The sequence below is a fragment of the Choristoneura fumiferana genome, chromosome 21, assembly GCF_025370935.1.
Source record: "Choristoneura fumiferana chromosome 21, NRCan_CFum_1, whole genome shotgun sequence".
Lineage (NCBI taxonomy): Eukaryota > Metazoa > Arthropoda > Insecta > Lepidoptera > Tortricidae > Choristoneura > Choristoneura fumiferana.
The window spans coordinates 14,280,176-14,306,434 of NC_133492.1; the positions used below are offsets into that span (position 1 = coordinate 14,280,176).

The 26,259-nt window shown below is 40.9% G+C and overlaps 2 protein-coding genes across 2 annotated transcripts in view; one reads left to right on the top strand and one right to left on the bottom strand.

Annotated features, from left to right (window-relative positions):
* NKCC (sodium potassium chloride cotransporter) overlaps nucleotides 1-26,259 on the bottom strand; it is a gene marked incomplete in the record, with an annotated part of 86,395 nt that overhangs the window by 10,908 nt on the left and 49,228 nt on the right.
* LOC141439542 (bumetanide-sensitive sodium-(potassium)-chloride cotransporter-like) lies at nucleotides 1,650-10,415 on the top strand. The gene is made up of 9 exons (XM_074103833.1): nucleotides 1,650-1,669; nucleotides 3,756-3,967; nucleotides 4,610-4,851; nucleotides 5,574-5,803; nucleotides 6,253-6,419; nucleotides 7,033-7,190; nucleotides 8,258-8,400; nucleotides 9,148-9,281; nucleotides 10,080-10,415. The coding sequence occupies exons 2-9, from the start codon at nucleotides 3,788-3,790 to the stop codon at nucleotides 10,191-10,193; spliced, it is 1,368 nt and encodes a 455-aa protein (XP_073959934.1). The 5' UTR covers nucleotides 1,650-1,669; nucleotides 3,756-3,787; the 3' UTR covers nucleotides 10,194-10,415.

The following is a 26,259-nucleotide window of genomic DNA, read 5'->3' on the forward strand; positions in this document are numbered from 1 at the left end:
GATGATCAAAAATAAATAGCACGGAACAATTGACAATTGACCTAGCCTCAAAGTAAGCAAAGCTTGTGTTATGGGTAGTAGGTAATAGATAAACATACTTAAATAGCAGGTGCAAGGTCCGCCCGGATTGCTACCACCATCTTTGCTCACTAATCCTGCCGTGAAATAGCAGTGCTTGCATTGTTGTGTTTCGACATGGAGAGTAAGACAGCTGGTGAAATTACTGGCACTTGAGGTATCCCATCTTAGGCCTCTAGGTTGGCAACGCATCTGCAATCCCCCTGGTGTTGCAGGTGTCTATGGGCGGTGGTAATCTCTTACCATCAAGTGACCCACTTGCTCGTTTGCCATCCAGTCGAATAAAAAAAAAATAGATAGTAGATAGATACGTACTTAAACACCCAAGACTCGCCGAGAACAACCCTTCGTATTTCGACCGGGGATTGAACCCGGTTTTTCAAGCTTCATACACAGGTTCTCTAACGGTCACACACATTAGAAATATTTATTGAGTACTAGGTTTTGCCTGCGGCTTCGCCCGCGTGGAATTCGGTTATCGCGCGCTGTTCCCTCGGGAACTATGCATTTTTCCGGGATTAAAAGTAGCCTATGTCACTCTCTGGCCCATTAACTATCTCAGTGCCAAAGACGGACAAACATACAAACACACACTTTCGCATTTATAATTTTAAGTATGGATGATCTCATCACGTAGACTAGGTACCTATGGTATTATGACTATGCTATTATGATTTCATGGCTTGCAAAACCTATCTAGGTTAGGTAATAGCTTGAATAGCCAAAGTGAATATTTAATTTAAAATTAACTGATTCAGTTGAGTGAGGGACGCGTCATTTTAGCTTAGACAAGCTCTAGGTAGAAATATGTAATGAGTAAAGAAAATATCAGAGTTACTTAATTATATGATGTAAATTCGGGTTTTGTTCCGCGTACATTTATTTTGGAGAAGCTCGATATTTCGGCACAGCAGGGCTACTACGAAACCCGAAACTCGAAGTTCGTGTCGTGCGATCACTCTGACACTATACGAGAGCGAGAGGGACGGTACGATACGAACTTCGAGTTTCGAGTTTCGTAGTAGCCCTGCTGTTGCCGAAACTCGTCACGAGACGACTGATAAAAAATTGATTAGACTCAAAAAGGGGTCATCTCATCCCAGCCTATATACGTCCCATGAGGCCTCCCTCAGAATGAGAGTTGGGCCATGTTCCCACGCGGCCAGTGCGATTGGAACTTCACAACCAATTGAATTGCTTCGCAGGTTGTGCAGGTTTTCTCACGATTTTTCCTTCACCGCAAAGCTCGTGGTACATGTAACTCCGCACATGAATTTCGAAAACTCAGAGGTGCGACCGTTTGACCCACGACCTCTGCTTGAGACGATGGGTCAAACCACTAGCCACCACGGCTTCAAACAAAACAAAAAGGGTAAGGGTGGAATATTGAAAAATATATAAATATCAAAAGTCGCTCTTCTTTCAAGGTCTGCTAAAGTTGCAACTTGTTCCAGTTCTACAATGTGTGGCTGTCGCTGGCGGGCTTCCTGATGTGCGTGGCCATCATGCTGCTGATCAGCTGGTACATGTCGCTGATCACCTTCGCGATATTCCTCACTCTGTTTCCTCATCGTGCACTACCGACACCCAGGTTGGTACACAATTTCTAATTTAAACTTTCGCGGCTTTCACTCACAATGAGGGTTCTTGAAAGACGAAATCGCGCGGTTCGTTTGACATTACAGTCTTGTTTCAATTGGCTCAGGGCCGGATTTAGAGATCTGGAGGCCTTGGGGCAATAAAGGAGTGGAGCCCCGCCCTCCCCCCGCCAAATATTTTCCAAATAAAATGAAGAATTATACAAATTAATTAGTATAGGTAAAGGTAAATAGCGAAAAAATATCAAAGGAAAAGTTGTTTACTAGGTAGTGTTTAATTCGCAATTTTGAAAAAAAAAAACTATGGGGGGGCTCTGGCTGTTGCCCTAGATCCCTAAATTCCGGCCCGGATTGGCTCATTTAGCTATTTAACGAATCACAAAAGTGACACATTACTATATGAAAGCTGTCAGACAGACCTCACGATCTATTAGCGCCTATAGTCCCTATAGCCTGCCACAGCAACCCTCATTGAGTAGTTTCTTCGGCAATTCAATTATCATAAAATATTGGAGACATGTTTTTTCTTTTGTCAATGAAACAAAAATTGCAAAGAAGAAGCGCGTCAAACGTCACTTTGTGCTAAAAAGTGCGGCACGCACGGGCGTCACGCAAAGTTTTAACTGGCTCTATCTTCATCATTTTTTGTTTAATGGAGCGCGAAAAAAATATATGTCCCAATATTTTATCTAATGCTAATATTTTATAGCAATTCTTGTGTGTGTGTGTGTGTGTGTATATATATAATCAGAATCTCAGAAACTGCTCCAACGATTTCGATGAAATGTAGGGGTGTTTCGCCGCTCGACCGCCGATCGAGCTGGGTATTTCGCCTGATAATTTAATACGGATAATAACGGACTAATTAGGTTTATTTAGGACACTAGCCAATTAACTATACGAAACCCGGGATTTAGAGTCTCCCCATTCTTACGACGTAAAATCGGCCTCTGTCTGACATTTCATAAATTTACTAGTCATGTTATAGTTTTCGAAAGCACCCGCAAAGTATAAACGAGAATAGCCGTTCACCGAAGTTATATCGGGAATGAGTTATAGCGTTGCGTTACACTGACTGAATGCACTTGTTCCGAATAGTTATTGATATTGGCTCGTGGCTTTCTTAGCGTTTCCTTTGAAGATTTCTGGTTAAGAAATCAAAGTGGCATAAATTCGATAACGATCTTACGTTACGCATTGTTAAAACGGCAATTAACATAGCAACAAAGTTTTATGTATGTTACTTAATAAGCGTAGGTGATGGAAATTATATTTAACCCTATTTCAGCGAAGAGCGAATATTAAATCTTCAAAAATATTTGACCTTGCTCTTGAAAATTGATGAAGTTGCGTAGGTCATTGATCATTGATCAATGACACATTTGTGAAGTAGTTGAAAAAAAAAATGCTTTATTTCATTCCACACAATCAATGGGTAGGGTGACAAGTGGAGAGGCCTCCCAGAAGGCGTTTTGCACCTGAGTTAGGAGGACTCGCTCTTCCTTTAATGGTACAATTGCGTGATCAATGATCAATGACACATTTGTGAAGTAGTTGAAATTAGACGTAGTTAGTAGGGTAAAGTCGGGAGAAAAATCGATAATTCGGGATAATTTCATGTGTTGTCTGAAGTCGTGGAAAAATTGTTGCATTTCGTTATATCGGGAGGACAGAGCCCATATCTGTAGAAATACCGAAAAATTAAAATCTTATGTACCCTGCAGGGCTACTACGAAATTCGAAACTCGAAGTCCGTGTCGTGCGGTCCCTCTGACACTTATACTATTTAATACGAGAGCGAGAGGGACGGTACGATACGAACTTCGAGTTTCGAGTTTCGTAGTAGCCCTGCTGTAACCCGCATGCGGGCTCTACCGACCAATGAAAACAGTTACCCGAATGCGGGCCCTATGGCATGCGTTAAGGAAATCTCCCGTACCTCGCATTAGGGCTCTATTATCGACCAATGAAACTGAGCATTTAGGTGGAACAATATAGAGGGCGATGCAATCGTTGCGGGCGTTTAATGGAACATACCCATTGTATTGTAATTTGTACTGTTTTACTAACCGTTTGCAGACGTGAACTGGGGCAGCAGCACGCAGGCGCAGATGTACAAGACGGCGCTGTCGAGCGCGCACAGCCTGGCGCGCACCGGCGAGCACGTCAAGAACTACTGGCCGCAGCTGCTGGTGCTGGCCGGACAGCCGCACGCGCGCCCCGCGCTCGTCGACCTCGGACATCTCATCACCAAGGCCGGCTCGCTCATGATCGTGGCCGATATAGAACAGGTCAGCTGTTAGAGCGAGTACACATTAGGCGTTTGAAGGACTACTGGCCCAACTGCTGGTGCTGGCGGGCCGGCCGAACGACCTTGGGCATCTCATGACCAAGGCCGGCTCGCTCATGATCGTGGCCGATATATAGCTATTAGTCTGGGACACCGGACTAGCTGATATAATTTCCAAATAGTTTTTCTCAAATGCGACTGGGCTGGCCACATTCGCGCATGCACCCAGAGAGATGGGCACTGGTTTTCCACTCAGTGGATGCCCGTTCGATGATGACTGTCGGCGCTGCTGCGGCAATACAAGGTAACATGACAGGGACGCGTTCTCGAGCGGCCAGAAGGAAATCCAGGAAATAGGCATTTGCTAAGCAGGCTTAGGACATTACTGCAGGCTGTTACGTCGCAAAATCGGAAAACATATTTTCCCAGAAATGAGATAGAGCTATATGTAAATTTGGCACTAAAAACATTGTGTGCATTGCGTCAATTCTATATAGGGTAGGCAATGCTAGTTTGCGCCGCAGCAGCGCGTGGCAACCCCGCACACCCCCACACCGGGCTTGGCACTCCCTACCCGCTGCCTACTCAATGCACGCCATATGTGCCACCTGCCACCTCACCAATAATACCTTGTGTATTCCAGGAGAAGCTGTCATACAAGGCTCGCGGCGCCCGGGCGCGTTCCAACGACGAGTGGCTGCGCGGGCGCAAGATCCGCGCGTTCAGCGCGAGCGCGCACGGCTTCGGCTTCGAGCTGGGCGCGCGCGCGCTCATACAGTGCACGGGGCTGGGCCGCCTCGCGCCCAATGTCATGCTCATGGGGTACAAGGCGGACTGGGCCACCGCGCCGGCGACCGAGCTCGTGGCTTACTTCAACGTGTTGCAGTAAGTTGATTCACGCTTTGGAGCGTCTTGGACCGCGCGCCGCGGGCTTGACGGTAGCGGGCAGCGGCGTGGCGACCATGTTCTCTGATCATTGCGTGGGCTGCAGGAAACCACTGTGCGGCGAGCGTCTCGACCGCGCAATGAACAGATGACCACGCTCGCCGCGCCGCTATCCTTTGATGTCGAGCCCGCGGTCTTAGGGCTGCCTGACCGGTTGAGGGTTAAAAAATTAAATAGTTTTGGATAACCCTGACCTTGGTTTTACTTTACTTAAGCTTAAGCTAGCACTTACCTCGTGAGTTACATAAACTCTTTTCCTTGCAATTTCGCGTAAACAAACCACATATGCCGAAGATACACGAAACAGCATTGCAGGCTTAATGACGCCGAAATTCAGCCGCCTAATTTCGGCAACGTCCGCTTAGTTAGACCCTAAACTGTAAACTTTTATCTTACCTTCACGTGCTGCTGTAAAAGATACCTAACGTATTCAGTCCACTAGCACATTTTAACCTTTTTGGAAGTTGAAATATTTATAAAAATAAAAAAATACTCAAAGATTATAGTGGGGCTAATATAGATTACCTATTTCATTAAAATTATGGCTATTCCCTACCAGGGTGCATAATATTTGTAAGAGACTTTAGAATAAGGCCTTATGCATTTATATTTTTGCCAAGTAGGTAATAAATACTAAAACTACTAAATGATTTATTTATCAGCACTGCGTTCGAGAACCGTCTAGCGGTGGCCATAATCCGCGTGGCGGGCGGGCTGGACTACGGTCCGGTGACGGCGGAGGACGCGCCGCCGGCCGGCGGGCTGACGGCCACGTCCAGCGGCAGCGGCGACCTGCGCGTGCGCCGCGGACCCAACGTCATCATGCACGCCGACTCCGACCTTGATATACGCTCGCCGGACTCTCAGCCCTCCAGCAAGCATAACCTGACTAGTGAGTGAAACAGTCTTTTGGCAGTGTGTGTGTGTGTGTGTGTGTGTACGACAGCGATCCCGGAAGTGCGTTCTCTCTGACCTGGCAGCACACACCACACACCATTGACCGTTTTTCTACACGCCTACACCTGGCACAGGCCTATTTTTAGAATGAGAGGGCTGGAGCTGTAGTTCCTCCGCGGGCTCAGTGCGCATTGAGAACTTCACACCTACTAATGATTTGCTTTGCAAATTTATACAGAATTCCTTACGATGTTTTCCTGCACTGTAAAGCTCGTGAAAAATTTTACATATGAATTTTGAAAAACTTAGAGGAGCGAGCCCGAATTTGCACCCAATAGTCCTATAGGTACTGTAGAGGCCGTAGATCAAAACACGAGACAACCACAGCCACACGTTTCTTGCTGTATGCAAGAGTGTATTTACTGTAAACTTCTCTTCCGTCAGCTCTTCTGACGATGACGACGTCGCGGTCGTTCACGGTGTCGGAAGGCAAGGAGAATGGCAAGAAGAAGCCCGCGGACATCCACCGGCAGATCGTGTACAAAGCTTCCAACGGGCTCGAGCTGTCGCAAGACCAGCTGAAGCAAATGACCATCTTCCAGAAAAAACAGGTTAGCACGATCAAGGACTATATTATACATGGTCCTTCGTACGGTATTAAATTTAAAGAACTTATTAGGGACTCTTAGCGGACCAATTAAAAATTACGTAATAAAATTTAAAATATAAAAGACGGTAATATGTCTCTTTTCGGTATACATACCTACTTCGGTATACGTACATACATTACATGTAATTATTTAACGAAAGCATTTTTGATGAAAAACTAAGTGAAACACATAGTGTCCTTTATCGAATCTTGGTCAAAAATTTATTGTTTATTTACTTTAAAATTTATACACTATCCTACGAGATCCATGTTTTTTTTCGGCACAAAGAGTGGACTGTGTTAGGTTAGACCCTAAGGTTGGGTTAATTAGGGTATTAACTATCTCCGTTCCAAATTGTATGAAAATCCGCACAAAAATCGTATTTTTCTAGATAAATACAACCTAAGGCTCTTCAATGCTACTGTGAATATGAATAAGCTGTTACTGAAGCAGTGAGATACATCTTTAGCCTTATCTGCACTTTTCATCAGGTGAGATAGGGCTCATCACGGGTCAGTTTTATGTAAAAAAAAGGTAGCGCTTGGGGTGTAACACGCTCTCGTTGTGCCGGCAGGAGTCAGGCACGCTGGACGTGTGGTGGCTGTACGACGACGGCGGGCTGACCATCCTGCTGCCGTACATAATCTCGCAGCGCGCGGCGTGGGCGCACTGCAAGCTGCGCATCTTCGCGCTCGCCAACCGCCGCAACGAGCTCGAGCTGGAGGAGAGGAAGTAAGGCTGCCTCAACCTTCTTTTTGTATACTAGGTAGCAGTAGAGCGGAATCAACTTTTTCGTTCGGCGAAGTAAAGTCTACTAAAAAAGCTTGTCATTTTCATCATCATCATATACGCGGTAAGAAGTCCAATGTTGGATATAGGCCTCCCTCATAGTTGCTTCAATTGGAAGGGGCCTGCATCCACCGTGAATCCGCGACTTTAACCAGGTCACGTAGTACCCAACTATTAAGTGATCTGTGCCAAGTCTCCGTCCATCGGTGGACATCCTACGCTGCGCTTGCCGATTCGCGGTCTTCATTTATTTTTATTTATTTATTTATTGTACACACACTTACATCTATCATTACAGGCTTGACCTAATGCGGCAGAGAAGTCCCAACATAAATATAAAATTCTTGCTTTAATATATAAGTAATTAATTATTCTTGTAACATATAACAAATAGTGCTACCTTTGTGAATTCACTCAAAAAACAGAGAAAAAAATCTGTTTCTTCGGCAATTTTGTTCAGCGTATGTAGGTATGGCCCGTGTTAGGCCTTGTTGAGCAAGTTGGTCCGGTCGCCGCCGTCGCCAGTGCCGCCACACGTATCGCTCCGGCACACACAGCCCCAGTCTCCCCAGTATGCCCGCATTTTTAATGACGCCTCTTAGAATTTTCCATATATAAATTACAAAATCATGCGAGAACTTTTCGGCCCCAACAGATAGCTGTTCTTCGTGCTAGGAGTATATGGCCTGCCCATTGCCAATTCGGCGAGCTAATTCGCTTGGCTCTGTCGGTGACCCCCGTCATTCTACGCATCTCCACATTTCTGATTCGATCCTGTACAATAGAGTAACCCCAAGCATAGCCCTCTCCATAGCTCGCTGAGCAATCTGAGCCTATTATAAGGCCTAAGGCCTAAGTGAAGCACCGCGGATTCATAAAAAGCTTATACATATATAAATTAAATTTCTAACAAACTTTTTCTCGTAAGTTGTATCCACTCTTCCACCCATCCACGGGTGGTATCTGCGAAACACTGATGAAACTCATTAAAATTATGTGATTGTCCGCAGCATGGCGAACTTGCTGGCCAAGTTCCGCATTGACTACTCGTCGCTGACCATGGTGCAGGACATCACGGAGGCGCCGCGGCCCGAGACCAAGAAGCTTTTTGACGACCTGGTCGCCAAGTTCACAGACGAGTCCTCTACTGAAGGTATTGACGCGCTACTTTGTAAATTTTAAACCCTTTTTCAGGCCCCACCAATTTAGCTATATGCATGGAGCTATATATATAAACAACTCTTACTGCTCACTCTCAACCTTACGACAGCTACGTCTATGCAACAAACGCGTGTTCATGCAGCTCCTTTGCCTCCACGCTGTAAGAACATACACATCAGGCAAGGCCGACTATCACCACCACCACACTACGCTGACTCGTTTCAAATTCATCCAGAGTAATGCAACCGTTCGCCATGCTGCCATAGTTCATTGATATAGACCTTTAAAGTAACGCCGGATTCAATTAACTACTATAAGGATTCAATTTAAACGCAAATCATATTCTTAACATTTTAGTTGATTTTGTACCATAATATGTTAAAGGTACAAAAGTCGAATCTGCCCTATGCATGAAAAAGGGTTCAGGCTTTATACAATAGGTAGCACAGTCCACGGCTGTGCCCAGTTTTGGAATAAAGATGAACCCATCTCTTTACGTGGGTGGGTGTCGTAAAAGACGATTCAAGGGACCTTAACGTGAAAGGCACTTTCTATTGCCAATTACTAACTGCAGACTGCGGTGTTGAATGGAAGGTAAGGGAAAATCACCACGCTAGAAAGGTTGTGAGAATTCGTTAAAGATGATCGCGACTTCTCTCAAAACACTATTACACAATCTTCACTATTACAATCGTTTGCCCTGAATATGTTAATAGTGCTTTACGTTGTCATCTCACAGAATCACAAATAAGTGAAGTGGAAATGTTAACGCTGGCTGAGAAGACGAACAGACAGCTCCGTTTGCGAGAGCTGTTGCTGGAAAAGTCCAAGGACGCTAATCTCGTGGTCATGTCGCTTCCTATGCCCAGGAAGGTAAGTTATCAAACATATATATCTTTATCCACTTTACATAGTTCTTCCCGCCGCCTGCCCCTCTATATACATGTACGGGTAGATCGTTTATAAACTACGCGACGGATTTTATTTTATGTGATTTTCATCAATGGATTTTAGTTTGGGGAAAGAAAGATGAAAAAATAATATGAAGTTTGATTATACTTTCTTTAAAAAAAAAAGTTACAACCAAAAAGCAAATTACAATGGTTGACTGGTAGAGATTCCCTTAAATGGATAAGTCCGCCTTTGTACAGTATCTCAAAGTTTGTCAATTGTGTTTTGTTTTTTTTCTTTTGTACAATAAAGTGTATACATATCTTTGCGAAGCAGGGACGGATTGCACGTGTATGAATAATAACGATATGACACGATAACGATATGACAATGTCGTAATGACAGGGTAGCCTTTAAGCGGCTGATGATATTATATGTTTTTACAAAGAAATTGAGAACAACAATCTGAAGTAGAGCCGGACGAGAATGAGTTTGTGCATCGACAATAGTTAGAATGGCGCCTAGCCCTTTATAGAGCAAGAGCCAAAATCGGTCGCGGTAAGACGATTGTAATCCATAAGACTAAAAATTAACAGTGTTCACATGCTGTTATAATCTATTCAAAACCTTAACAACTTATTGGATAGATTGTGATAAAGATTGTCGCGCAAAAAGTCTTGCTCTATAAAGGGTTCGAGCGTTCGCTCCGCTCGCTCCGTTCGCTCGGTAGAGCGACGATGGTTTTTCCACATTGTTTCAAATCCTTGTTCTGTTCACCAGGGCTCAGTGTCGGCGCCGCTGTACATGGCGTGGCTGGAAGTGATGAGCCGCGACCTCCCGCCGATGCTGTTCGTGCGGGGCAACCACACTTCCGTACTCACCTTCTACTCGTAGAATATTCTAGAGATAGAGCAAAAAGACAATTAGGTACAATTGTGTGAATGGATGTGCGAATGTGATGGTTGATTGTAGATTTATGTAATCATCGAACCAAATTAGTTAATGAGTGTTGCCATCAGCTAGCTATACGAGGACTCTATATCGCAATCGATATCACCACTTCTTTTTTTTGACATTCATGTGCTTCGTATAGCCTAAACTGATGAAAGATATTTTGAGTTTCTGTGACACGGTACGGTATGGGTTGACGGTTGGAGGAGTTAGTGAATGCGATTGCGAGCGCCCGTGCGTTAGACTAGGGCATCTGGTTAATAATACTTAAAGACGCACTAACTTTTATGACAATAGAATTGACCTACCCCCTATACTATAAAAGTTACTTGCTAATTGCTACGTTTCTTATACAAAAAATTGACAATTATGTATAATTGTAGCACTTTCGTGGTATTGGGGCCAGATTTGCTCAAAAACACACATCATTGAGTGACAAAAATATGTCAAAAACTACTTATAACATTTTAACGATTTCTAAAAAAAAGTTTTTCAGTAAATCTGTAGCTGCATCTGATATATTTTCTAATCAACTCCACTGTATTTATAAGCTTTTCAACGTTAAGTATTTCTATCGCACTAGTTACGAAAGTTCCTGCTATTTACAGTCGAGTTCATAAACCTGTGAGCAAAAATTTGATCAATAATATCTGAACACGCTTCTACGCCGTTGACAATAGAGTCGTGCTCAGATATTTTTGATAAATTTTTTGCTCTCAAGTTTGTGAACTCGACTGTACATAAAATTTTGCATAGTAATACATTTTCTATTTTCATGGCTGAAACATTTAAAATGTGAGCAATTTAATTTAAATATTTGGACAAAACTCGGCAGTTATTGTAGTTTTAATTAATATTAATTACAATGTAAAATATAATAGGTAAGATAAAGGTACAATTATTGCCATAACATGGCTGGTACAAGTGGCGACATATATCGTCACAACTTTACAAAAAGCTTAGACCTCAAAATTGATGAATTTTCTGAGTGACCTTTATGAACTTATTTCAAGGCTCAATTTTGTTGCCGTATTGATTTGAGATTTTTTCAAAGTAGTAACGATAACGTTTGGTCACTATTGACACATCAAAAATAAAATGCTCGCGTATTATTTTAAGTTTATTATACTTAGATGTACTTACCTACTTTACCGTTGTGAAGAATCGACGGGGATCCCAAAAGCCCGATATAGGTATTCGTTTAAATTCACAAAAAAAAAATGGTTTTGTTATCAATATCAAGTATTTTTTTACGTTTCAACGGACCTAGGTACTCGGCATATCCTAAGACAGACGTTGTCTTAATTTTTCTCATATAAGACCGCCGCCTAATATACAAATCACTCGTAGCTATGCTAGCCTGGCGTTGACTCACAAATACATATTTATCACCCACTGCAAGTAATTTCTCTATTGAGTCAACAAATACTACCTAACTTATTTTTGTACATTGCAAATCAATATAAGATAGACGTATAATTAGTATTAAGTTATCGTGATATCTTAAGTAACTTTATGTACCTTCAATTAACTGTCGGTATTTCGCAAATCATCCAAAGGTTTAATGTATTATAATACGTAAGATATGAACAATGCATAGCTTTATTTTTTTTAAGTTAGGTAGATAGGGTAGGTACTTATTTGGTGTGAGTGTCGGTTGAGTCGATCAACTTCGATAAATTTTCCATGGTCATAACCATAAATAGACAAAACGAAGAAAGTACTTATTTCCCAAGTTTTAACTACGGTCATTGTACTAATGACCCGTAATGGAAGCTTTTTACAATAAATCACGTGATATTTTATTTCCTAGTACGCCGATGGCTCACTGCAACAAAGTTATGTTAGGACAAGGCACAATTAAATCGGTCGCACTACAGAGCCTATAGGAAGACGTGTATTTCGCTAAACGAATGTTTAGTGTACACCTACTGCTACTTTAATATGCAAAGTTGCCTGGTGTGACTGAACTAAACAATGCTGTTGTCCAAAATCTCCGTGACATTTACATACAACGTATTTTATCTGTTACAATAAAATTATGGAAACATGCAGCGGAGCCCGTATCCAAAGCATACTTATAATTTATATATTTCATAATTTTGACAATGTGATTTTGAAAATATGTAGTTGGTTAAAAGTTTTATAATGTTGTATGTTATAGATAGAGTCATTCACGATGACGCGTGCCATGGTTCTTAATACAATGCCATTAATGTCTAATTTTGACAAAATCACGCGTCTTCGTGGATGGCACTAGGTATATTATAGGCCTAATATTTTTTTTAATTATTCTTATTTAGGGTAAGATTTTTTAAATAAATGTGTTTTAAAAAGATTTAGATAATTTACTATCCCAGTAATTCTCAGCCCTAACTCAGAATAAAAAACGTGTGCCTTTCTTGCTTTGGATGGATGATCTTTATCCAAAGAAAATAAGAGGATAAATGCACCAAAGAATTCAGTCATCGTGGGATGGAATAAGGATGCAATTTGTATTGCACGTTATGTAAATAAAACTATTTAGGTTCAATATATTACAAGTTTTTTTTATTTCACACATATTTCACAAGGGTTTTTAATTTAGAATAAAAACAGAAAATAAAATATTTACAAATACAAGAATCAACAGTGGCTTCAGATTAACAATTATAATAAGAGAGTTTTGTTAATAGCTAAAGACATGGAAGTCCATAATGCTCCACACATTTCGAAAGGAAGTTTACTTTAAATGACACATTAATTTGTTTAGAGATAGCTTGTCTATTTTTGTGCAAAGACGTGCCTGATCAGCTACGCATGCATACTTGGCGGAGGAGCAAGACAGATATTCCATTTATTTTAACATAGACCTCCGCAAAGTAACGCCTGAATCTATACAGTATTTAAAAACAGCATGCATAGCTTGTCTATGCTAGATGATAGACATGGGACAGGAGATGCGTCGATACACCAGACGACTACGGCGATATGTCAGTTGCGAGATAGGACGGCGATTCAAAATATACTCTTTAATTAGATATGTTGCAGCATTCCATAGGAAAAATAAATACATTTGGCTTCTATTTATGATTCACTAGTTGCAATTTAAATATACTGTGCTCATGATTCTGCTAAAGATAAAGTAAAAATAGCCTATTTCATCAAATAGCGACGGCAACTTCATCCCTATATTTGGATCATTTTTATTATTCATATAAGTTGGAGCATAACAAATACACGTTACTCAGTCTATCTATATGTATAATTATTAAGGTACATTATTTCACGGCGATGCCTAGATGTTTAATAGTGCGTAGTTACAATGATTAGTGGCAGGATCTGCCGACAGTTTTAGTGATTATAAAATGTGCGCCACGCCACGCGGCGTGCATGGGAGCAATCATTCGATTGCCAATTCATGAATGATTTTATTCTACCAGCACCTCGGCGTATAAAAATCGTATCAAATATTGGATAACTCGCTGTGGTTTGCGCTTGTTCGCGGCTGAAGGCAACGCGGCCTCCGTCCGATCTGTCGGTAGCGCGGGCCCCGCGGCCGCCGTGCCCCTCGCACCACGCAGTACTACCCTAAGCGTGTAGTGTACTACTGTAGTGCTGGTACACTCCCGGCCGCGCGCCCACTCTACCGACAGGCGAGTCATCACTACTCGGCCGCGCTGCACCGAATACATTTTAAACAAATAGTCATAAACATACATAACTAATACATAAGTTACCGACAAAAAACTTCACACAGCCATACATCATTTATGAATAAATAATTATAATAAACCTAAACGATTATGGAAATATTTTTTGGTTACAAAGATTTTTAAATATGCAAAATAAATACTCGATTCACGAGGTTCTCTTTCCAATTACAGTATTGATCTAGAATTCAGTTCTTATTCGTGCTACAGGAACGTTTTCTCTTTCGTATGTATATTTTTGTAATCACTAGAACTTACGCTAGGTTATCGTATTGACAGTTTGATTCTGCGGGGCCCGGGTGTTCCCGGCACGGCTCGCAAGGGACATTATCACAACAATTTCCAGTTCCAGATTTGAGTAGTTTTCGAGAGCGGTCAACAGTTTTCACTTTCACATAACTCTAATGAACACAACTCACTATGCATGGCTTGGTTGTACGTTCGTTCGCGCGGCTCCGTGGGGGCGCTACAGCAGCGCGCAAGGCGGCTGCGACAGTCTTCATTCGGACTCCTCCTCGTTGTCGTCGTCGAACCCGGAGAGGTCTGCTGACTCCAAGTAACCCTGCATGACCTGCGAAACAAAGTCGCTGGTTGGATGAACTACTTAAAACCGGCCACTATAGAAGGGCACGATTAAGATGCAAGTCCACTGCATCGGAATCGGAGCGTACGCAATGCACGGAGCGGACGGATTTGTTGCTTTGTATAGATTTCTACGCCGATCCAGTGCACGCAGTACCATAGAAATCTATATACTTAACACTAGTACGGGGATCAGATGACGCTTACTTACCTACTGTTTTACTCTGTAAGCACCTAATGTTTCAATACTATGTAAGCAGTAATTTATGTAAGATTATTTTCTCAATAAACATTTAATAATTATTACATTTAATTATTTATTCTTTTTTTTAGATTTTTGATATTTAGTTTTTTTTATTGTATAAATGTTATTTTATTATTAGATTTTTTTCATTTTTATTATTATTTATTATATTATATTAAAATTATATACAAAGCAACAAATCCGTCCGCTCCGTATGCTCCGATTCCGAAGCGCAGCTTTAGGGTTGGTCGTGGGGAAAACTTATTCAGACAACCCTGACTCCAGCTCGTAATCTCGTCAAAATATTTAATTAATGAACCAAACGTGAAACTTGCATTTTCTTTACTAACACTAGAACACTAACACCGTTGTAAGAGTCACGGCAGATAAAATTTTAATTTTTATACTGGCACAATGTAACATTTTGTGATCATGTTTTGATTGCCGGACAGAATTTGAATTCATAAATGGCTTTACGTGACGCATGCGAGCGTTTACGATTTTCGCTAGTTTGATAGTGACAGGGTACCTTGGAGGTCAAGTTGGTATAGGTAGAGGAGACAGGAGGTGCTGGTTCAATTTCTGCCCGGGCAATCTGAAAATCTTTTTGTTTTATTTTCAATCAAAGATTTTTCTTTGAGCATGCGTGTTGGTAATTGAAGCAAATAACAGTAGAAGTGTACTGACCGCGTACTCGATGATGGCGAGGTGGCAGAAGACGTACTGGTCGGGCATCTGTATGGAGTGCGCGCGTTGCGCCCTTACGCGCTCGACGGCGCCGCGCACGTCCACGCGGCCCTCGGCCGCCAGCCGCGACGCGCAGATGTCCAGCGTCAGGAACGTGCCTGCGCGCAACCATACATCAAATATAAATAAGTTTTTGGTAAAAAAAAAAAACATTTTTAATACAAGCTATTTTTCCTGACTGTAATTGTATTGTCATCCAAACTACATTTGCATACCAAATTTCAAGTCGATGCCATTAACTGTTGAAGAGTTCCGTCCTGTGGAGACGATCCTGGCCGGACTACCAGTATGTCACTACCAGATTATTTATTGTATTGTCACGCAATTTACATATAAGTATACCAAATTTCAAGTTAATCCAACTACTGGAAGTTGGTCGAATTTAACTTGTAAGATTTGATTACAGTCAGACAGACAGACAACGGGACTGGTGAAAGCTTGTAAATAATAAATAAATAGGTAAATAACTTGTAACTCGTGACTCGTGTTCTTTACACTTTTGCGGTCGCCGCATGCTGCATGCGGCGAACGACTCAGTGTAATTGCCGCATAACTCTTACTGCAAATTTAAAACGCACCTGTGCGACCGATGCCCGCAGAGCAGTGCACCACTATGGGGGGCCCTCTACTGTGGCCGGCCCACGCGTCTCCCAACCTGGAAACAAAAACACCATGAATATAATCGACAGTAAAAAACGACCATATCTTGGCATTATTTTAAGATAAAAAAAAATCACAACCCGGTTTGTCAAACAATAAAAAATGCTAAATAAAGTATGAGTGAGTCTCACGGTAGTTTCATGTTCAAAATAAAAATAGTTATTTATGTGGCTGATGCATAATGAGAGGCATTAAAGTACGAGTGTGGTTTTATTTTCATAATAAGATCACACGAGTGTTTTAATGCCTAATTATGTATAGCCGCATACATAACTTTATCTACATACATATCATAAGTTTTCTATAATATGTTCAGATATGGCCCGTATTTTGACTTTGACTTTGACTTTGATTAATAATTATTATCTACATGCATGTCATAAGTTTTCTACAATATGCATTGTTAAAAAAAGTATTACCGATACTTTAATGTAAACATTAAGATGCACCCGCAGATACCAGGTTTCTCAATAACGGCCATTTGATAGTCGTTTCTGAACACATAATAGGGAAGTTATGATATGCATGTAGATAAATGCTTTTTAAATATTTTTGTGGGTGATTTTGGTGTCACAACGATTTTTTTTTCAGACGGCCGTTTAGTAATCAGTGTTTTATTTCTTGTTTGATAATGTTAAAATGTACTTCGTGCATTATGGACATTAATCTATATTTTTTTGTATTAGATTATTTATATATATTTATTTTAATTTTGTCATTTTTTTGTTTTAATTATTATTTTGGTATTATTACCGTTTCTGACCACTTCTATTCTATTTAATTTAATAATTATTCCTATCGGATTGTTATTGTGTTACCCGTGTGGTGTCGGGTTAGAATAACACCTCTCCATTTCTTCTATGGATGTCGTAAGAGGCGACTGAGGATATAGGTTAAGTTAAGGTATACCGTAGGCGACAGGCTAGCAATCTGTCACTATTGTACCGTCTCTGTCAAATTTAAAACCTAAAATTGCTAAGTGGCTCCGAAGCGGTAATTTTTCGTGTGCATTGCCTACCCGTGATGTTTGTATGTGTGTGTGTGTGTGTGTGTGTGTGTGTGTATATTGTAAAAATAAAAAACTGTAACATCTCTAAGTACAACTGAATGCTAGCATTTAAACTTTCTGACTTTTGTATGGTTAGGTGCCGGTTAACATTGTCCAATTTTATGTAAGGCTAGTATAATGCAATGGTGTCGTACTCTTGTCTGGCGCGCTGCTGGGCGCGGCGCACGGCTTGCAGGAAGCGGAGCACGGGCGCCGCGCCGCCGCCGCCCGGCACGCCGTAGTCCGGCCAGCGCGTGTACTGCCCGTGCCAGATGCGCCGCGTCTGCTCCGTCTGACAACAAATTCAACAGTTCAGTTTAGTTTATTCTTTCATCATCATCTCAGCTATAAGACGTCCACTGTTGGTCATGGGCCTCCCCAATAGACCTCCAATTGCTTCGGTTGGAAGCGACTTGCATTCACCGTTCATCCGTTAATCTTCGTTTATTCGTTGATTCAATATAATATAACATCATAAATTACATAAAAATCAAGTAACAAGATTTTATATTGTAGTCGTCGTCGTAAAATAAACTAAAAAACAACAATTAAATTAAGATTGGTTCTCTACTAGGGTTCGTCATACATAACAAAAAGATGGTAAAAAATATATATAATAATCAAACAAGTGCAAGAACGCTATACGGTTAATCGCGTGGTTTTAGCACGCGGTCTCCCTTCAAAGTATCGCTTGAGAAAGAGACGGCGCGCTAAACCACGCGGTTAACCGCATAGTAAGTGAATCTTAAGGAAAACGAAGAAAATCGACGAGTCCCCAGCGAAATTAGAATTCTAGTTGTATGAATGAAACGAAGTTCACATGAGACATGCAAGTACAATTCAAATTGGATGCTTCTCAAAATCTAATGCTGGCAGCTGTCACTATCTTCTGTGTGGTTTTCTCGGAGCATGTCATGCTTTTGTATTGCTTTCAATAAATCTTACATTTACATTAATAATGTAAGGTCAAGTACAAAGATATCGATACGGTCAAAGTTACAAAAATATGTGTATAACACTTTATTGACTAAATAATGAGGTCGTGTATACATATTTTTGTAACTTTGGCCGTATTTGACTATACGTAGTTTCCTCGACTTTATAATAAAATCACACGGCAGTATAAGACATCTGAGACACCACAACTCACCCTCAAGTCAGTAAGCAGCAGATGCGACACCGTGTAGTCCTCCTCCTGTTCTACACCCTCGGCGGTGACGGCGAACCCGCCGTGCACCTGACGCGCGTCCCTGGTGGCCGGGAAGTACTGCCCGCACTTGACGCGGCCGCGCTCCACGGTGCGCGTCGTCATCACTACCACGAGTGTGCCTTGCTCCCACACCATGCGCCAGAAGTCACCGAAGGTTTTAGGGAGGGGACCTGGAAAACGACATATCATTTTTAAAGCTTGAAATATCATACTGATACTTCAGAACCGCGAACATACAAAATCACTGAATACTGAAAAGATTTCGTTCCCAATATACAATTAGACAATATACAAGTGGGCTGAATTCTGGCATACTGATGAGTGATGAAAGTTCGGTGACAACACAATAAGCTGGTAATAAAATTCTGGTGGTCCGGCCAGGATCAGCTCCATTCGAGAGTTCATTTTCACTCACTTTATTCATTTTAATAATGTTAAATCTTAAACTATGCTGTAACAAAATTGCTGAACTGATCTATCGATAGCCATAGTGAAGTCTAATAAACATAACAAAAACTATTTACTACGAATAATACACAGACAGAAATACTAGTAATTATTGAAACAAACTGCGTATCATCCTAGCATACGTATATTACAGTAGACCACATAATATCATGTTTAAAGATGTTTAAGTACAAATAATATGCTCATTTCCTTAACTATTGATGCGCAAAATTAGCTTGTTCTCGCCATTTAACCCGAGACCATCAATCACAGTTCAACAAAGTAGACCAAACAGCTACCATCCATGGCGCCTTGCCAAACCACCGCGAACCACAGCTTCCCTGTACCTTGCCAATATACTCTAACATTCCCGGAACCTTAGTATTCCAGGAAAACGTTAAAGATTTTCCAAGTGACAAATCAACGGTCGATTTGCCTTTAACTTAAGCGTGACTCGCTCAGGAAAAACCTTGGCGTTTCTTTTGTTTGTTCTTAGTAAGCATAATGCGCTATTGTGCCACGTTTCTTTAATAGCGGAAAATCTAATCAGATTTTGAAATAAACGATTGCAATCGTATTACTAACAATGTTTTATTGATTCGGAGTAACTATAAAACTTGTTGTATAAAAGTATTGTGGAACTAATGAACAGGAAAATAACTGAACCGACCAAAGTCTAAGCTAAGTGCTAATGGTCATAAACATAAAGCCAGTGACAATACGAGAAGTACATGATTCTACCGTCGCAAGCGTTCTGCAAGAAAATAGCTGTATTTAAAATGTGGAAAAGAACGCAAGCTACTACATCAGTAGGTAACGTTCGGGTGTGACAATTAGGTAGTAAAATTCTCCTTACTGCCATTGTTTAGAAAAACTTAAGAGACCAAATCCAATTTCAGCGCAATTCAAATATCAATTACGTTGCAATATTATCGCGTCATCCAATATTCCCAATGGATTCCTCCGTATCTTAATTGCACTTTAGTTCTTAGCAAATCATTAAAATTATCGATTATCTACTGGGCTATTTACAAATTCCGAATGGTGAACATTTAATTTATTCATAATCCAAAAACGTTGACAAACTTCACCTTGATAAAATTAATACGGGACCACTTCGACGGTACACCTACTGGGACTTCTGCAGTGCCAACTACTGGTACAGATGTAGTGTAAAATGGTTTTCTATCGTATTTTTTACAAGCTTTTATTTAGTTTCACGTGTCCCGTTGTCTTTCTGTAGTCAAATCTTGCAAGTTGAATTTCACCCACTTCCAGCAGTCAGATTGACTAAATTTGACATACTTATGTAAATCTGGTGACAATACAATAATCTAGTAGTGACATCCTGGTGGTCCAGCCGGGATTGTCTCCGCAGGACGGAAATCATTAACTGTTAATGGCACCGACTTGAAAGGTACGGAAATGTAGTTTGAATAACAATGCAAGTACATACCTACAGCAAGAGTGAAAAAAATGCAAGTACAGTGAGCAAAAAAAGTTTGTATTAAAATGTTTTTTTTTTAATAATTTATTGAATCAGGCGTTACTTTGCGTAGGTCCATATCAATGAACTAAAATAATTTCTTTGCTCACCCGCGACCTTATGATAGCTTTTGAAATTTTTAACAAAAACTTATTATCGGGAAAGTTCGTATGTATCGTGCTCTCTCGATCCGCTCCAGTAACCGCCATGTAGCCGTTTTGACATTTGACACCAAATAATAAAATTTCATATTAATGGATATGAAAAAGTTATTCGTTTAATACAATTACTTATTGAAAATTCAGGTGCCGTCGTATATCAATTATGATCCGACTTTTCCCGATGGCCCGTTACTCACTATATCTGTAATATCCCTTAAAATATTGTAAGTGCGACTGACCCTGCGTGCATATGAACGCGTTCTTCTGCTTGTAGCCGTCGACGTAGTTGGCATTGATGTAGTCGCTGGCGGGGTCCTCGGGGTCGGCGCGCGACAGCAGCACGCGCGAGTGGTCGAAACACAGCACGTCCGTGTAACGGTTCTTGGCTAGGTTGGCTGGCAGTCTGGAAACGTACAGGCATAAAGTTAACTTTACGCTCAATGAAGATACGAGATATGTTAACGAAACAATCGAAAAATCCCTGTGAAACGTCCCTGTGTTTTTTAATGTAATTCTTCTTTTATTTTAAATTGTAATTGTAATTGATTTTGCGTAAAACGCTGGTAGTTTATAAAATGACATGTAAAAGAGCCCTTTGAGGCGTTTTTTATTAGCTGCAGCATACACGCTTACACAGTTTATGTCGTCTTCTCTTTGCTCCAGGTATGAAAAGCATACGGTCTTCTTTGTATCAGCCATTTGCACTACCTATATTTGAGCACTACGTCCCTTACTTAACCTCGTGCGGCGTGCGGCCCAATGTGCAATAGAATGTACACAATAAGTTCAAGGGAATTAGGAATCTATGACAACGTAATAAAGTAAAAATTATTTTGTTTTTCTATTGTTTTACATCATGGCAGTTTGACGGAAGTTTGACTTTATTCTCGAAACAATTAGATTCTAATTGCTTTGTCAATTTTTTTCAAAATATTTATATGGTGGGCTTCAGGAGGTAATAAAGATAAATGATCATATTCTAAGCACATTTTTGTTTTCACATACGAGTACAACGGCCAAATAGAGGGATTAAACTGAAACATTCCATCCAGCGCCGGCCCTGGGGTGCAAGAGAAGCGGTCGCTCTAGGCACCAGAAAGCAAGGGGCGCCATTTTCCAGTCTCCAGTGGTAAATAAAATTATGATGGCGCCTTTCAAGAGGCGTGGAAGCGGTGTGGACAATCTGTCTCTACCCCTTAATCATTGATCAAGGGTTAGAGCCCGCAAAGATTCCATCGTCAAGCACACATTCCAAAAAAATGAGGTTGGAACAGCAGTTATATATAATATTTAGTAGTAGTATACCTAATCCTATCCTGAGTGAATGAGTGAGTTTGTGAGTGAGTGAGTGAGTATGTTTGTTACTTCTTCATGCTGAAACGGCTGAACGGATTTGGATGAAATTTGGCAATTTGTTAGTTTATAACATGGATTAAGGATACTTTTTATCCCGATATTCCCACGGGATAGGGATAAAATCTCGAAATAACAACCGCTGGGTTTAGAGTCATGAAATTTGGCATGGTTATAATATAACGTCAATTAAAACCACGATGTAATTTTAGGGAATTCCCAAGAGAATTTAATAAAATCCCGCAATTTCAATTCAACTGCTGTATCTAATGATTTACATGTGCGAAGCCGAGGGTAAGCGCTAGTATAATATAATACTTTTTCCATTGCGCACAAGACTCATTTCAATTTGGATTAAATTAAGAACGGTCCCAAACTTTAAATACCCTTCTGGAACAGAAAATACGAGTACCTACTCCTGCGTCACAACAAAGTAGTAGCCTATTAAGGCTATTAAAGACACAGGATAAGTCGACCCCGTCTCTTTCTCAAGTAGGCAAATTGCCTTGAGATAAGTTTGGAGACTTGTTTAGTTGTTGGCTTGTTGACATCGATGAGCTGCCACCGTCATGGTTTGGCAATCATGTACGCTCATAATCATACATAACTCATCATTGTTTACATTAGTTATATTTCTGTTATTAATGTTTACATTACGGTACATAAAGTAAATACAATATGTAGGTTTAATTTAAATTTCCCAGAAGCATAAATTTACTTTACTTGTATTAATATTGTGTGTGAAGTCACCAGCAAAAGATTCATTATTTTTCTACTATATTAAATACTAGCGACATGCCCCGGCTTCGCACGGGCAAAATAAAAGAAACCGTCCAAGTGCGAGTCGGACTCCCACACCAAGGGTTCCGTACCTATCATCATCATCATCATCCCAGCCTATATACGTCCCACTGCTGGGCACAGGCCTCCTCTCAGAACAAGAGGGCTTGGGCCATAGTTCCCACGCGGGCCCAGTGCGGATTGGGAACTTCACACACACCATTGAATTGCTTCGCAGGTTTGTGCAGGTTTCCTCACGACCGTACCTATACAACTTAGACATCAGCAAAAATCGACAAAAAAAACACGTTTGCTGTACGGGAGCCACCCTTAAATATTTATTCTATTTTAATTATTATTTATAAATTGAAAGAAAATAAATAGTGGCGCTTCTCGCTCGTTTGACATTTCTATTTGTATCATTCATTAGTTATAGCGCGAAGTTCCCAATCCGCACTGGGCCCGCGAGGAAACTATGGCCCAAGCCCTCTTGTTCTGAGAGGAGGCCTGTGCCCAGCAGTGGGACGTATATAGGCTGGGATGATGATGATTAGTTATAGAATTAATAGCATAGGCCGGAAGAGCATGCATCCCGTTAAGTAGGTACAAAACACACACAGGACGGGTGCGGGTCGGGATCGGGTCCGATTGGGAGTGCGGCGGCCTATTTACGGGGCTGTTGAACTACATCACATTGACGGCGGGCGCGGGGCGGGTCGCTGTGTGATGTTGTTCATTTCATATACAGCCACGTAAATATGCCTGCCCCACTCCCGACCCGACCCTGTATGTACCCTGGCCGAGCCAGGCTGTGTACTCACTTGGCGTGGTGGAAGGTGCCGGGCATGGCGCGCGCGCGAATGTCCTCGTATTCGGCGTGCAGTCCGCGCCGGCCGAGCGCGCGCACCCGCGCCAGCAGCGCGGCGGCGTCTCGCCCGCGCCGCCGCCGCAGCACTCCTCGTCCGACAGCCCGGGGGACGCCTCGCCCGACGACCACGTGCCGCGAGCTGACATAAACCGTATGGTACCGTTAACACGACGCCCCGAAAATCATCGCCATATCAGCCGTAGGACGTCCACCGTTGGACAGAGATTTATGTACACATATTCGATAAACCAAATATGTACCTAATTAGGAGGAAAGCAAAAATAAAAAGAACATCGAATAGTATAATTGGGCCCCAATCAGCATAACGTACCTATCCATGGCTTACCCTATACAATATACCACAGTATTCGTCAATAAACGTCAGTTTGGCGAAATCAGTGGTGTACCATAACTGTGTAGGTACCTTTTTTGAGAATAAATAAAATTATTCTTGAATTTGCCACATTCATTTTCAGACTTAAAAGAAATCAAAATCAGTAGGCAACTGGTTTCAAGATAACAAACGGGTTAAAAAATAAATGAAATGTTATGAACTTATGAAGTCGTAAGCTAACACTTCTTAACTCAAAAACTATACGCCCTAAATACGTTCACATTATGAAAGATACAAATGTCAGGAGGATTCTCCTGTGTCTAAAATATAATATTATGTAGAAAAGAAATTTCGATTGAATATCGACATACGATACGTACCGCTCTCAAGTTACTAGTCTGTAGTGTAGGAGTGTAGGTATTATGGAGAAATTGATATAACTTCGACGTTGATGTCGATGATGATGATGATGGTGATGATGATGATAGTGGGGTATGTCTATCTCATCTAGTATCTCATCTCAAGTTGGAAATAGCCCTGACTGACTCCTCTAAGCCTAAATTTAGGCCCTAAAAAGCTGAATTTTCGCATTTTGCTTATTTGGTACAGTCAAGGGCAAAGATATCGACACGGCCAAAGTTACGAAAATATGTATACACGACTTTATGCACTTAACATTATTTTTGCAACTTTGGCCGTGTCGATATCTTTGCCCTTGACTATAGTTCTGACGAACTCTTAGCAACGAGGGCAACTTCGCGAGTGCAAAATAGCGTTTATATTTCTAGATACGAAGATTGCTTTGGATTAACGGAAGGATGGGCTCACTGCACATATCAATGTCATTGTTTGACAACAATAGTAGATCTGCGAATTGGTGCGGGCTTGGCCTTAATTGAATATCGATCTCTATACAACAAATCCAATATCTCAATAAACCCAACATATGAAAAGGCCGCTGATGGCTGAAATTGATAAAGCAAAGGTCATCAGAAAATGAACGCAGATAGAAATATTTTAGCATTAAATTTAACGTCCGACAAATTGGCTTATAAATGAAAGTTGAAAGCGAAATGGACTGAATAGGTACAGCATTGTTTTGAAAGACAATAGATATATATTAATTGACAAAATAAAGGGCAGTCGGATGATTCCAAATAGAGCGCGTTTCGGTCGTTCGGTGGAGTCCCGTTTAAAATAATGGAAGCTTACACGCTCCGCTGGTTTGCGATTGAAAACGATGCAAACAATGTGCCGTGTTCTTGTAAAACTGGTGAGGTAAGCAGTAAGCGCACCGACCGGCAGGGAGTCTTTACATCTGCGTTTTACATAGAAATAAGCTTCAAAACACTCGCGAAAAAGCTACAACTCGGCACATCACAAGATCAATTACATTATTTTTTAAGTCGCGATGACTTGCAATGCAATGAGGAAATAAAATACCCAGCAAATTCTGAAGGCTAACGAAGAATACAATTAGGCAAGGATTTACCAACCGTCGCAGTTCTTCTCAGAACAATTAAAACTATTAATAACTCACTTAACAATAGCAAAATGAATAAACTTTGTTTCTGTATCATTTTTGTACGTTTTTGCTGCAAATGCCGATAGCCTTGCTACTTCCTACGTACTTGAATGGTTCATAACAATCGTAAAAGATTTATTATATTGATAAGGAAAACGTATTTCAGAGGTTGCTGTTAAACAAATGCTACATTTCAGATGGAACTCGGGAGTTTTACCTAAATATGGAGGATTTGTCTTGTGCCCCAAACATGCCCCTATTGCATTTAATAGTCCTTTATGGAGAATTTTAATCACTTTAATAAAAACATATTGTAGATTAGACATACCAGTAACGGTCACATTGGATTTTGTTTGCATTTAAAAGCAATATTATGAGAACGTAATGTAAAAATCCCACGATCCTGTATTTACCAACAAACAGTGATGTTTACTTTTGACAGCTGTCATTACTTTGTTTTTTAATACGAGCCTGCATTGTTCGTTTCATGAAGGTTTGTTGAATGATTACCTAGAGAAGGATTACAAGTTATTATTCGATTTAATTCGGCTATGGCTTTAGTTATATTTAATCGTAAAATGAATAACATATTTATAAGTAATAATACTCACTGCTTATATCTAAATCGTCTTCGTCTCCTGAGTTTATGTGCCTGCCCTTCATATCTCCATTATAACCATGTGTATGCCTGCAAGTAAAATAATAAATACAAATTTCTATTCTTACTTTGGTTTATTAATTACTAGCTAATGCCCGCGACTTCATTCGCGAAGAATTCTTTGAACGCTATCTTGCGGAAACTATGCAATTTTCTGGGACAAAAACTATTTTATGCCCTTCCCGTAGTTTCAAACTATTTCCATACCACATTC